Below are 14,726 nucleotides of genomic sequence, written 5' to 3' on the forward strand. Positions count from 1 at the left end.
AGCTGATTCGCTTTTTTTTTTTTTTTTTTTAATATGTACCGAAATAGAAATAAACATGTGTAAACAACATCTTGTGTCCTTTTATGGAGCTCACCAGAGTTTCCCTCCCTCTGTGAAAAGCTTTATGAATTACCAGCAGAGTGTACAGTAAGTGAGCTGTGCTCAAGGTACCAAGCTAATGCGATTCCTAGCTAATCATAATAGTCTAGTTAATAGCCCCAAATGACTTGCCTGAATGCTCATTACGTTAATGGTTCATCTTTAACGTTTTTCTCCACTTGGAAAATATATTATCGCACTCATTTAATGCATTGTACACATAATTTCAGTTTAAATACCCACTTCTTCACTCATCAATCGCTCTGATGTCAATGAGCCAATCAGTTCTCCATCTTCCATCCAGATCTCTGCAGAACATGTGGAGGCATCTCTCTGTTATTGGTCAGGTACATGCTGGACGCTTCATGTTTGTCTGGATTGTGTCCTTTTGCTTGGCAAGCAGACACGTAGGTCACCGCAGCCGGGCATTTTCACCGAGCCTTTCCTGGGTTTCGGTGCCTTTCTGTTTCCAGTTCCCAGTTCCAGTGGGTGGCTCTGTCTGAGCACTGCACAGCATCCAGTTCAAAAATGAACAGTGAAATTCAAAAACTGGCAGTAAGACTGCCAGAGAAATGCAATTCTGTGCAGAGTTTGTTTCCTGACAAATGATTTCTAATCTGCTACCAGGGAGCGGAAGACTCTGCCAAGTCGAGGCTGACTTCAAACCCGTTGTTTTGGGATGCCTGTTGTGATAATGAGTCCGAGTTTTTATGAGGAAGGAAAACAGACATGGTTATTAAATTGGATTCGAGAGGAAGTGTGAGAATCCATCCACCGAGTTGTGATTGGGTGTTTGTTGTTGGATCCAGCTCTGTGCTTGTAAATGTCTGTTTATGATCCTTGTAAGACAAAAGAGTGCTCGTGACCTTGTGTCGCTTATGCACGGTGTCCTTGACAACAGGAATCTTTTCATTACCAGTAACTGACTCCCCCACCATGAAATTGCTTGCACACACTTTGAAAGAGGAGGCTCACTCTGCCTGGCTCATCAACCCCGTGACACGAGGATCACAAGTAACATTGGACAAGCTTCCCTGCTCATCAGCTTACGAGGCTTCCCTCCATTTATAATGGCAAATGGCGTTACAAATCTTCACTGACGCACGGCTCTCACACACCTCTATATCAGCAGCGCACATTTATCAGGGGCCAAGCAACATGTTTGTAAGTAATTAATCACAGAGGTAGCATCTGGCTGATGAATGTCAGCGTGCGGCAGGAGACAGGCGGGGATTAGCCACCAGACCCAATCTCTTCCTCGTATCGTCGTGCCACCCCTGTTAATGAAGCCATCTTTGACAAATGCGGATGAGTGTCGCTTAGTAAACACCCAGTAGCACATCAAAAGGGGAGGGGCAGGCTTTCATCCTGCCTCCATCTCCTCCTCAACCTTCCCTTTTTGCTTTGGAAAAAAAAAAAAAAAAAAAGATGAGCATAGTTGCATTAACCCAGTTTGCTGCGTATTGTTGTTGTCATGCCTGAGGAGATGAGGCCTGGCTCAAGATGGGCTCACTTATCAGAAAAGCTGTTGTGGCGTTACTGTATCGCGCCGTAAAGCTGCTGGAATAACTGTGATGTTTTCCTCTGAGCCCTCTGTTCTTTCTGGCATGCATGCTGTTGTCAGCTTTCCTTCTTTATATCAAGCTATAAAAAGATCTGGACTTGATAAATGCTGCTCTTACAGCGCTGTAATTGTGAAGTCTGCATGTTCATACTTAAGTACATCAAAGATTGGTATTACCACGGTCCCATATGTAGCGGGTCCAAATCAAAAAGAGATCAAGTTTGTGGGAGCTAATTAAACTGCTGAAGATCTCAATTTCCCAGCGGTATTTCTCCGTATTCTGTAATTAATCTAATTATATATCTCGATATAGCTGACTAAGCTCAATCTGATGACTGTCTATTGTAGGAACCAAGTAAATATTTAACCTTACAAAGGGATTGCCAAAAAATTAATTTGATAATTTTGCGTAAACACGTCTGACAGAGCAGTATTTAGCAAACAAATAATCATTATAAACGGGAGGGATATAAATTGGTATGCACATTATTTATAATCCTAATGGAGGTTGAATAATTACTTATCCCACGTCTAAATTGAGTTTCGCATACCGCTCACCAGCCATACAGAGTTGGATCACCCCCTGCGCTAAACGAGCAAATAATTTCACAAAGTTTCGCACTCTCCCCCCTTTCTTTTTACAGAGTGCTGTGATCCCACTGAATATTTATAATCCGTAACACAAGGTCTTTCTTCATTAGGGAGAAAACCCAAGCTGAGAGATAGATAATTGCTGTATTCAATGATCAGTGTAATTAGTTGCTGGCAAATTCCAAGTGAAGTGATTTGAATGTTACATGAGTCATGACAGCCCCGTGGTGCGGTTATCGAGGGAAAAACAAAGCAAGGGGTTAAGAGACGTGGAAATCATGCAGAGGAAACAGACCTCTGTAACTTGTAAAAAGTCAGCCTTGGGTGTTGGCGTGTGACATTCCGAGCATCTTTTTTTATTTAAATCTGGTAATTTGGGCTCATGTTTGGCATGGTGTATGATCTCTGACAAATCTCGCAAACTGTGCCTTTTTCCTTCTCGTCTACCTTCACATGAATTTCTGCTCGATTCTAATTTAAGTTTGTTTTTGTTTTTCCTCCCTTTCCTTTTTCCTCTGGAAGGTAACTACTATGGCACCCCGAAGCCTCCAGCAGAGCCCAACCTGGTGCAGCCGGACCTGGTGGATCAGGTGCTGTTTGACGAAGATTACGGCGGTGAGGTCCCCAGGAAACGCACCACCTCCGTCAGTAAGATGGACAGGAAGGACAGCGTCGTACCGGAGGAGGAGGACGACGATGAGAGGCCTCCTCTGGTCAATGGATTGCCCGGTCAGTTCATGCCCAAACACATATGTGAAATAACAGACTTTGTCCTGAAGCTGTTGGTCGTCTGGTTAGAAAAGGTATAAAGACTGCATTAAATTTGATCTGCACTTTGAGTACATCTAAATGTGCTTTAAAGAATAAAATGCGCATAGAGACACTTTATTTTAAAGAGACATGTCGTCTTCAAAAGCTTTGTTTCATTTTGCATCTCATTTGTCTGCCAGTCAAGGTCGAAGTATTTTTAGGCGGCATTGACACATTTTATTCTGCCTCATATTTTCATTAGTGACAAACTGCAGTGAGAATTCTGCACAAAAGATCACATTTTTATGCCTGATGTCAGAGAAGGAATCAGAAATATCCAACCATTCCTGTATTAGTTTAGAAATCGAAACTCCTAGTATAAAATAGACTTATGGGCAGAACAGAAGAGAAAGACCAACAGCTTTTTAGTCATTATTTAATTAAAAAAAAAAAAAGAAACGTATACAACAAAAAATTTACTGAAAAATATTTATTCTGTTCAGTTTGATTTGTAAATACAAAGTAAATATAGGAAGGTAAAAAAAATATATATATAAAAAATAAAAAGCTAATCCCAGGGTATTCCGGTAAGAAAAAAAAAAAAGAATATACGTTTTTTAAATCTTTATCCTTTTTTATTGTTAGATAAATTTATATTTCAGCTATATAATAATATTGCAAATTCCTTGTATTATTGGGGAAAGAAATACAGGTTTTTAGGCACATGACAAAAAAAAATTCATGTCTGTCGTGAATTTTGCCCTGAGGTGATTCAAGAACCAAGTGAAATGCTCAAAGCAAAAGTTTCAGGGGTTTTGCATAAATAGAGCTCCACAATTACCTCTGGAAGTAATGACTTCCAGAATTAATGCTGACAGCGTAGTTATTATTTGTAAATAATGAATAAAAAAATGGCAAAAAAGTATTTAGTGTCCGTTTGACGTTGCGACGGATGTGACATGACGCCAGACTGACTCCATCGTTTGGTGACGCCTGACATCACTGTTACAGTCCTGATCAGACATCCTATAGCTCAGGTCACCTTGAGAAAGGCTCATCTTTGCAGGATACAGTGTAAGTGATCAATCAGGACTGGCCGTCAACCCCCCCGAGGAGAAAATCTGTCCTTAATTCTTACAAGGAGAACAGTCCAGTAGCAGAAATAGGCTGCATGCCAGGTGCCATACTTGGGGTTTTTCAGTGGGGGAATGGGGGAGGGGTTGATGCTGAGGCGGGTCCAAGCTGGAAACACTTTTTACAGAATGAAACATTGTTTTGACAGTCACGGCTCAAACACTGCTTGCTCAGCTGTACAAAGGATTCACAGAAATCCAACGTCTGTTTATCCAACTGCTCTGTCATATTGAAATCAAACACGAAACGTTGCCCAGACATCCAGGAGTTCTTTTTATGGAAAGGAACCAGTCACAAGTGACTGCTCCACTACAGCCTCAGCTGTGGCAGAGACGTCCCAGACCAGCCATAGATGGAGAGAGTTATGGTTGAATGAAAAAAGAGGTTAATGGAAAATGTGAGCAGTAAGTCTCTTAACCCTTTACTGCAGACTCCTCCACCTTTTGCTCGAGCTTCTTCTGAACCGGAATCTTCCCACCATCTGGCTCATATCAGCGAATTGGTCCTCACCCTGCTTTCAACCTTCCTGTTGACCTCGGCTTTCCTCGGGGGGGCCGTCTCTAGCCTCGGGCTGAGTCCTCAAGCATCTACATGCGCAGAGTACACAGAGCATCTTCAAACCTGCATTTTGTTTCTTTAAAAATGAAAGCGCTTGAGTGGATCACATAACCAGGGAGGCACCAGAAAAGGAACGTGTTGCAGAACCTGCAAATAACCAACATCCTGATGCTGTGTGTTGGCATTTTGTCTCAGTGTAGAATTCAGGTAAAATGATATTTGGGAAAAACAAGCATAAAAGTGTTTTTTTTTTTTTTTTTGTGCTGCATGCAGGATCTTTTGGCATTATCCTCTATTGTGAGAAGGTTAGTGCCACATTAAAAGAAATGAATGAAAAGCACTTCTGTTTCATCCCTTTATAGCCGTCTTCTGAGAGAAAGCAAGGGGGTGCTAAGTGAATTCGGGGAGCCTTTGTTGCGCGTTTCATGTTCATTGTGTTGCGGTTTCTCGTTAAAGAGGAGTGTCTACATACGCAATAGAACGCATTTGAAATGCAACAGCAAAGAATTATCATACAGAAAACGCCCCAAGGTCCCACTGCCCCTTTCAATGTGAATCCCCGTTTCCATCATCTCAACCCACAGGGAACGAGGCACGACCCTCCACACTGTATGCTCCGGCAAATGCAAAACAGCCCTTTAAGCCAACGCACACACGTTCAATCACTCACATGCAAATCCTGTGACACCAGCTCTCCTTCCTCTTTCCCTGCAGCGGGAAGGAAAACGGGAGTTTGTAGGTGTTCCTGCAGGCAAAATTCCACTTTGTCTTTCTGGTGTCCTTTTTGTTTACCCCTCCTTAACCTGTCCATCCTCTCTCTGTCTCTCTCTCTCTCTTCTTTTAGAGCACAAAGAGGGAGCAGAGTGGAGGAAAGCAGTGCCCAGTTACACTCAGTCCAGCAGCACGATGGACTTCCGCACATGGAGCTCTCTTCCCCGTGACGACAGCCTGGAGCCTCTTCCTCTGAACTGGGAGATGGCTTACACCGAGACCGGCATGGTCTACTTCATCGAGTGAGTGGGACAGCCTGGGGCTCAGCACAAGCAAATATTAGTGTATTAGTATTATTCAACTTGTGAACATCAATTTGAAAAAATGTCCCTCAATTAATCTGAGGCGAATAATCAAATAGACATGCCATATGCTTGTGTCTTCAAACAGGTGCAAATGCAACTTTGAAATTTTTTTTTTCTGATTCTTAGCAGTGAATTAAATGATAAAAAAGACTCAGCAATGATACAATTTAGCTGTCAGCATGTATTCCAGCCTGAGCTGTCAGACAATATGTCTTGAATTAAAAAAAACAACAACAAAAACACACACACACACACACACACACACAAAAAGAGAAAAAAAACACATGAATCACAGAAACCAACTGAACATCATACTGTGTAATGTTAGTTAACATTTGATACAATTTACTGTGAGTAAAAACAACACAGCTTGAGGACATCTGGACCCTTTCTACAAAGTGTTTTCATAAACAGGAGGTCTCGATTATACTTCATGTGTCAATTCAACAACAGTGGAGAAATAAAGTCCTTAAAACACACACACGCACACACAGACACACACAGACAGGTGCCATGTTTACAGAACCACTCTACTGTCAATTGCATATTCTCCACATAAAACGGTCAAGTCTTACTCTGTGCTTTATACTTCCTCATTGCCGTACAACATAACAGTAAAGGAAAGAAAAAAAACTTCAGTTTTACCTCCAAGAGTCATGAGGAACCAAAAAAACAAGATTCCATCAACCTTAATTAGCACAAAAGAATCTGTACAAATGTAAAGCTTTCGAAGTCCACCAGAAACGCAGATGGTGGTTAATTATTTCTTAGAGATATAATTTCAGGAATAGTAGTACTCAAATTCCTAAGAGGGTTTGAATGTAATACAAATAAAAGACGCCACAAATGCATCCAAACTGACAAACTGCATGCTCGTCTTTTTGCCCCCAAGCTCCTATTTGATAATATTTTAAAGTTATGCTATGAGTTAACCTTAAACAAGTGTTCCCCACCTGAAAATATGGATGCACCCCTTCTCCGATCTCTGAAACTCATCCAGCGAAGCCTTCTCGATAGTAGTTTGAAACTACTAGTTTCCATGGTGTTCTCCAGATTCCAGAAAGTGTCTTCGATTTTCTTTGACAGGTGAAAATTTGACTTCCATCACATCATCCTCGTCAGGGTGGTCCCAGAGCCCTGGCTGGGAAACACTGCGTGATCTATGGTTGGTCTAGGATTAGGATGCATCCTGTATTTAAAAAGCTTTTTTGTTAGCTGAAATGTGAGGAGAAGGGGGAAAGTCTTGTTTGTGTATTTCTCAGGTTTGTGTTTGGTTTGATTCTTGGGTTTCATGCGTGGTGGGTTTTGTGAAGAATAAACCAGAACAGCTAACACTGTGCTCCATTGAAAAAGGAAAATCTATCAGCTTGAATGACTCATGTGAAACCTCTTTGCACTTGTCCTTCGATGGTAACATACTAAAGATATTGTTCTGTTCCACACAGGTTATGAAAATACTGCTCAATAGATTCAATCACTAAAAAACATTCAGAAAGATTTATTGTCTGGTTTGCAGGTCATTCAGTTCTTGTCTTTATTTAGTGGTGCATGTTGTAAATATGAGGTTTTAAATAAGATACATTAGGCTCTTTCACTGGACCAATCAATACTTGGATTTAACAGCAGTGGCACTAACGGGCCTCTCAGAGGTGTTTGAGTGCACGGGTGTACACGCATGTACGCGTGATTGTGTTTGTGAGCCTGCGTGTTTTATTCATATTTGGCTCTAAGCCACTTGTCTCCGAAGATATCAGAAGACCATTGTGATTTTCCTACTGATTACACACCCCAGTTGTTTAACACATTTGAGGATAAATGAGTTTGTCATTTTTCACATTCGAAGGGTTTTTTTTTTTTTCTCCCCTTTGAAAAGGCCACCGAGCTGTACCCACGGTAACATGGCAGCCAAACGCAAACCGGTGGATCAGATGTTTGTTTTTGATCAATCCAGTAACCCTTGACAAAAAAAAAAAAAAAAAAAAAACATATGATGAAGGAGAACACAGCTGCCACTTTTCTGCTGTGGTTTGTTCCTTTTTCGGCTGTGCGTGGCTCGGCAGAGGTTTTCTCTGCTGGCTCAGGTCGTCAGTGTTGATATTTGCCGCCTGCTCTTTGCGCTCTGCAGTCACAATACCAAGACGACCACGTGGTTGGACCCTCGCTTGGCGAAGAAGGCGAAGCCCCCTGAGAAGTGTGAGGACGGCGGTATGTGGACTTTCTCCGCTCAGCTTGGTCTACTCAAGCATGCACTCATTCAATTAACTACTGCACATGCATTTACATGAGGGCATACCTCTTTTGTACTTGCCCTACTTTACATGATCCATTCCTTCACACCTTTTTGCACAATTAATCAAATAACCGACCTGGATAGAATAAGAGCGTTGAACCACTGTTTGAAATTACACATCAGCTAAAAGTAATCCTAAGCATCACAATCTTCAAGTCTAATTTTTTTTTTCTTTTTTTCCTGAAATCTGAAGCTGGGGACCACTTAAAGGACTTCCAGACGTGCTTTTGTATCCCCAGGATGATAATGTGGGCTTAAGTGCAGGCAGAGACAGAGTGGCCACGGCTGAAAGAGTGTGACCCTTCCAGCCTGGTTTTAATGGGTTTTTACAGGCTAACGAAAAAGCTAGTTGGTGTGTTGCATCTGAAAAGCAACTGCAAAGCTCTCTCTTGCATTAAGAGAGTTCCTTTCTTCATCTCTCTCTCTCTCTCTCTTTCTTTTTTTCCTTTCTTCTTCTGCCTGATATGCTCATCAGGGCATGGCGTACATCAGCCATTTCAGCTGGCCCGCTTGTTAAAAACCACGGGACTGTTGACTAAATTATTGGAGGCTGTTTTCATGCCTACTCTTTTATGCTAAATGCCCCAGTCATGGGGAAAATACACTCTGGTAGCTACTGCTGTATGCCTGATAGATTACAATTCCCCGGTGTATGCTAAATATTGTCCATACTTGTCCTCTGTTTTCTTCCAATCTGTCATATTGCATGCTCCCCTCTCTCGGCAGCACAATAGCAGACTGCTTTCTTTTCCGCAGAGCTCCCTTACGGCTGGGAGGAAATTGACGACCCGCAGTACGGCACATACTACGTCGAGTAAGTTTTATCGATGTAACTAATTTCCAGTCACTCCTGTTGCCGTCTTCGCAAACAAGGCGCGCTGCTTTATCGCACCACTTCTCCTCAAGATGCACATAACACACACACACACACACACAGGCATTTTTCGCCGGAGGGATCAGAGCACAAGTGCACATTACACTGCTTTGTGTACATTAGTGGTGGACTGACATAAATCAATACAGTCTAAAAATAAACAAATGGATCCGGCCCACGGCTCATTGTGCTCATTTCGGGTGAGGACTGCTCCAAGTTACGTAACATGCGGAGAGGAAGCATTTACCTGGCGAACATTTAAAGATTTTCATCAGGATTTTCCCATTGTTTACCAGTAGGAGGGAGAATGAGGCCCTGTGGGTTACATCGCAGTGACCTGTATCTGAACACAACTGATTATACTCTCGCTGCTTTCTGTCAGCGTTGTGTAAGTAAGCCTGCGCGTGCATGAGATGTTGTTTGTATATTTTTATGTGTGCACAGTGGGTTTCTGTGCTCACTGTCCCAGCAGGAAATCAGTGAAACATAGCCATTTTAACAGCGGTAGAGATAAGTGGGAAGATTCTCAACTAGAATGCATGGAAGGAACGGAGTGGGAGCTGCAAGGAGAGGTGGCAATCTGTTGTGATGAAAGCAAAATGGGCACTGCTTGCGTTGTTTTATTGCTCAGTCTGCACAAGAATCCCTCCTCGGTAGAGGTGACATGTGAGAGAAAGTCGCCCTGTATAGACAAGGAGAGTCAATGGCGTTCAGATGCAGTTTGTAGCTGCCAGTGTTTCAGCTTGAAATGAGCTCACTGTGAACCGAGGACTCTGGTTTGTATGCCAGAGGGATAACAGGCTGTTTACCTTGTCGTGGAGGAACAGGATGTTTCTGGCTGTTAGGGGTTCATTTTCTAGAATATTAAATGTCTAAAACACATTTCCCCATAGAAAGAGAAGGTGAACAAGGTTTTACTGTTTGTGTCTTGTGTAAGAATTTCATAGTTACTTCAGCCTATTCAGGCCTGAGGTATTTCATTTTGTGTGCATTGTTTACAATTCTGGTGTGCATTTTGCTTTGAAAATGGGCACGATCAAATATCACAGCATTTTTGCACATGAAGAACCAACCACTACATCCCCATGCAGCCAAGCTGGCTCTTATGGCAGACGGTATTTGCAGGGAGATCAATATGGACACATGTGTGCTTGGATTTAAAGTCTTTTTGTCTTAAAGTTGTTACTTTTTTTTTACAGCCACATCAACCAGAAAACTCAGTTTGAGAATCCTGTCCTGGAGGCAAAGAAGAAGCTGAGCCAGGAGACGGCTGCAATCCAGCAAGCTGCCGCAGCAACTTCCCAAGGTACCAGCAGCGCCGCACAACACGTCTCCATCTTCGCTCTCCACCCTATTTGGATTGTTAGGAGGGAGACAAAAAAAAACAAAACAAAAAAAACACACACACACACGACTCCAGCATCCACAGCTACAGCGGACTGTGATAAAGGACATACAGAACGGGATTTCAAACACCAGTCTGGAATTGTGACAGCAATGTTTAAAAAAAAAACCCCATGAGATGTAACACCCCGTTTCATGTATTTTGACAGAACTATCAAGTTTATGAGACATGCACAGACATGAATAACTGTAATTACTTAAGCCCGCTTTCTTTCCTGACTGTCATGTCCTGTATGAGTGAAAACAAAGAGAAGCTCCAGTTAGACTATTCATCTAAAACTGTGAGGCTCTTTGTTGCTGTTATAATATATTTTTGCTGCTCTTTGTAAACTAATTCTTGCCTCACTGTCCTCATATAATGAACTATCTATTTCTATCCCTTGCCTATTTTTTAATGATATGAAGTAATTTTCTCTTCATTGTCGTCAGGCTCAATGAGCTCATTCTATTTTTGTGCTCACTGTAAATCACTCTGGACATAAGCACCAGCTAATTGTTCAAAATATAATTGTGATTTAATTACTTTGGCTTATGCCTCTGTGTGGAGGCCGAGACTTTCACCTCTGTCAACATACTTTGATAAATACATTTCCTGGGAATAGAAAGCAATGGGAACGCCGCCTTTTCCAGCAAGGTCAGCTGAATGTGTCAAACTTAAACTGGCCTCAAGCAATAATAGATTGTCAAAACAAGGCTTTTCTTCCCTTGTTTGCTCAGAGAATGGAAATATTGTCTGCCCTTCGGTAATAGCATGTTCTTTAGGTTGACATGCCATTTTTCTCTGACAATAAACATCATGAATTAAGTATATTTTCATTACAATGGATGTATAATAGATTACTGTTCTGCAGCGGCAGGCAGAGACAGACAGCCTCTTGCAGCCCTGGCAGTGATTCGGGGAGTGAGGGAGGGAACGCAGGGGAGGAGGCCGCCTTTTAGCGGCGCACGTGGCAACAGCTGGTGGAACAGAACGCCAGAGAGGCCGAGCATAATCACACATCTCTCTGCTCAGGTGTGCGGGGACTGAGGAAGCCGCCACCTCGCCCCTGATTACAGATTACACAACCCAGTGAGTTGTCAGTCGGTTGCTGTGATGAAACCAAAGCACCATCAGTCGGCAGTTGCACCTCGGGCAACAATTCCGACTTTCATCGTTTTGTTTTTCTATTAGTCTTATTTTTATGGCAGCAGGTGCTGTTGACTTAATGGATTTTGCGCTCCAACACACCTTTTATATGAATATTATGTGTTATGCTAATCACACTGTGACTGCGTGACACACTTGTGCTGTTTCTGCTTTGTTTTCATGTAATTTCTACACTTGGTACTTTCTCTGTTGATCAATAGTTGGCATCTGTTACAAGCAAACAATCCTGTTGGTTCACGGCATAGCAAAGAACCAGACCTCTTAGAATAAAACCGGCTAATGTTGTTGGACATGCACAAGCCCGTACTTGTGCTGGAGAGTCCATGCAAGGTCTCTGTTCGGAGGAAAAATGTGAAAACCAGAAGCAGGCAAACTGTCGTATCCCCTACTACATCAAACAGTCACGGTTTTCATGTGTGACCTGATATGTATCTTCTGGTTTTCACATTTCCCCTCCGAACAGAGACCTACCGTGGATTCTCCCACACAAGTGCGGGCTTGCATAAACCACACTCGTTTTCTCCTTCTGTTTCTTTCACCCTCCGCTGCCGCTGTCTCTTCCCTCACTCGCAAACGTGCAGTCAAATGGTAATTCAAGCTCTCGCTGGGGGAGGACAGAAAAAAAAAAACATCCCATGTTGAGTTTATCAAGCAATTTGAATGTGATTATGCAAATGAGCTTTTCTTGATCCATGCGGCAGTGTGGACATCTGGAGTCCACTCCGACTGTGATAAGTTACATGCTCCTGCAGTCGCTCATGTCTGTGGTTTGTGTTCGAGGCTGGCTGAACCGTTTGATAGCGTGAGAGGGCCTGCATTCAAATTCCCCACACATGCCTCCCCGAAGTTATGGAGTGTTTATAGAACTGAAGGAGACGAGAGCAAAATGTGCAGCTGATGCTGAGCAGCCAAACTGGAAAGTGTGATCCTGCAACCACGAAATAGCAGTGGATTTGTTTAAGTTGAATCTGTCCAGCCTTCACCTGCAGATGACAAACACAATTATATAGAGAAAAGAAATAATAAAGGGTGTTATTTTCAGATGAACTTACACCGTACAGGCATACATTTGATCATTTATTTGACAGTAAAGAAAAAGCATAGAAACAACATCACCCTCAAAAAAAGTTTGAATAAATTTAAAACATTACTGACTCTCTCTCACTCTTATTAGCTGTTTTATTTCCTATTTGGTACCATATTTAGCATAGAATTGCAGTAGTATGTGTATCCAGTGTTTGTTATAATATTAGAAAGGGCAAATTAAAATTTAGAATTATTATTGATATGTCATTTCTTTCTTTTCTTCATTGTTAGTTTTTTTTTTAACTTGCATTCTGTATGTTTTTTATGTTAGCTTGTTTTGTTACTTAAAAAAAATATAATGTAAAATAAGAAATTGGGCAATCAAAGCGATGACAGGTCATTTAAAAATTCTTGCCTCTGAGACTGACAGCCTCGTCACTTTCTTCCAGTAAATACTGTGGCTGCTGAAATGTGGCCCATTTGTCATCAGCTATAGTTTCATTTTTTTTTTCTTTTTTTCTGTGAAAGCTATAATGCAGTCCAGACTGGAGCCCATCAGACAGTGTGGGAAAAATGGTGTGTCCATGATCTAAAGTGCTGATACCAGAGTAATGCCAGAAGCTGCTCAGTTTTAATGCAGTGTGGCCCTGACAGTTGGTTATCTAGTGTATTGCGGATACCACAGCCAAGCTGCTGGTCCATATTGATGCTGCTGCTGACCTCAAGTTGTCCCTTTCTGACGGTATAAAGTGTCTTCAGTGACAGACCTTTTTTCTGAATCATTGATTATTGTAAGAGGGAGATAGAATAGGGCATTCGTTTAAGCTGGACAGTGATGCAGGCGCTGCATAATTGTTCTGCGCCGCAGTTTTGTAAGAGAGAAACAAGTAATTATCCTCTAAAGGTATGATTTTTATATCCTTTGATCTGTTTGTGCTTCGTTTTCTGCAGGGTTGTTAAAAAAGGTCTCTGTTAATGGGTTTCTCTAGTTCAGGCATATACATCACGCCTGTTAATTAGAAATGACTAATTGCTATGTTGATCCTCGGCACATAATGCGAATAATTGAGGTTCAGGGAAGACATGGATAGATTCTGCTATCTTCCAAGGAGGATATGAATTCATTATTCAGTGTTTCTATGCCTGATATTGTTCTTCATTTAGAGATTTTTGCTGTTGTTTCGGTTGCACGTATGCTGACTTGTACAACTTGTGCAGGCAAGGGAGCCTCATCTGGCTTCACTGCAGACCCCAGCCAGCTGAAGGGGGAGATGTACCACACAGCGCTGAAGAAGAGCTCCCAGGGATTCGGATTTACTATCATCGGAGGCGACCGTACAGATGAGTTTCTGCAGGTGAAAAACGTGCTCAGCGATGGTCCGGCTGCACACGACGACAAGATGGCATCAGGTGAGCAAAATCTTTGCATAAGCACACTTAAAATCCGTCAAGAACAAACGGGACAAAGCAGATATAAGCATTGAAAATACCCATTAAATTCTCATTTTGCTGGCAGGAAGATCCATGAGTTTATAACTGATAATTTCTGCAATATTGCCCTAAAATTCTTTTACAGCTAAATTGTGCCTCCTTCATGAGTGGGAATGATGCACCTGGAGGTGTTAATTTTACCTCGACGTTGTTTGCTTAACCTGACACCGTCCCAGGAGTTCAACAAAGCAATAACAACAACTCTCACTCTGTCAAGGGCATAGCTCTGCAGCACTCTGATTACTGTGGGTGTGCAGTCTTGTAACATCTTTGTTGTTTCGTTTCTGATCTAACCATTGCCTGTAGGCTGTCTTCATAAACCAACAGCTGTGAGGTGTGCGTGCATTTTGCGCGCACGTGTACATATGAGTGTGTGTGTGTGTATGTGCGTCTGAAGGTTACAGAAGTAGGATGTGGCAGAAATCGACACCCGCCTCAGCTTCTTGTCATTGTGGCACAGAGCGCCGTTCAGGTCTGTTCACAATGTAGCAAGTGAGGGAAGAAGAAGAATGGAGTGGGAATGAATGCGATGAAAGGAAGGGGAAGCAGTACAGACAGCTGCCAAAATGAAAATATACGGAGGCAGTGAGGAGGAAAGGAACACTTTCATTGGAAAGATCCTTCTGACAATGGAAGGAGTAAGTGCTTTCCAAAGAGCTGAGAAGTAATGTCTAGATTAAACACCAAAGGAAAAATCCCCTCCTGTAACTCTCTTTCATCTC

At 42.2% G+C, this 14,726-nt stretch overlaps 1 protein-coding gene across 3 annotated transcripts in view; it reads left to right on the forward strand.

Moving 5' to 3' along the window:
* magi3b (membrane associated guanylate kinase, WW and PDZ domain containing 3b) overlaps positions 1-14,726 on the forward strand; it is a 129,080-nt gene that overhangs the window by 102,423 nt on the left and 11,931 nt on the right. For all 3 annotated transcript variants that reach the window (XM_030091415.1, XM_030091416.1, XM_030091417.1), the window contains exons 4-9: positions 2,777-2,983; positions 5,541-5,709; positions 7,898-7,977; positions 8,819-8,876; positions 10,136-10,242; positions 13,732-13,923. In XM_030091415.1, coding sequence (XP_029947275.1) covers positions 2,777-2,983; positions 5,541-5,709; positions 7,898-7,977; positions 8,819-8,876; positions 10,136-10,242; positions 13,732-13,923 — 813 coding nt within the window. The remainder of the gene's footprint in view (positions 1-2,776; positions 2,984-5,540; positions 5,710-7,897; positions 7,978-8,818; positions 8,877-10,135; positions 10,243-13,731; positions 13,924-14,726) is intronic.

The sequence above is a fragment of the Salarias fasciatus genome, chromosome 5 (genome assembly GCF_902148845.1).
Source record: "Salarias fasciatus chromosome 5, fSalaFa1.1, whole genome shotgun sequence".
In the NCBI taxonomy this organism is placed as follows: domain Eukaryota; kingdom Metazoa; phylum Chordata; class Actinopteri; order Blenniiformes; family Blenniidae; genus Salarias; species Salarias fasciatus.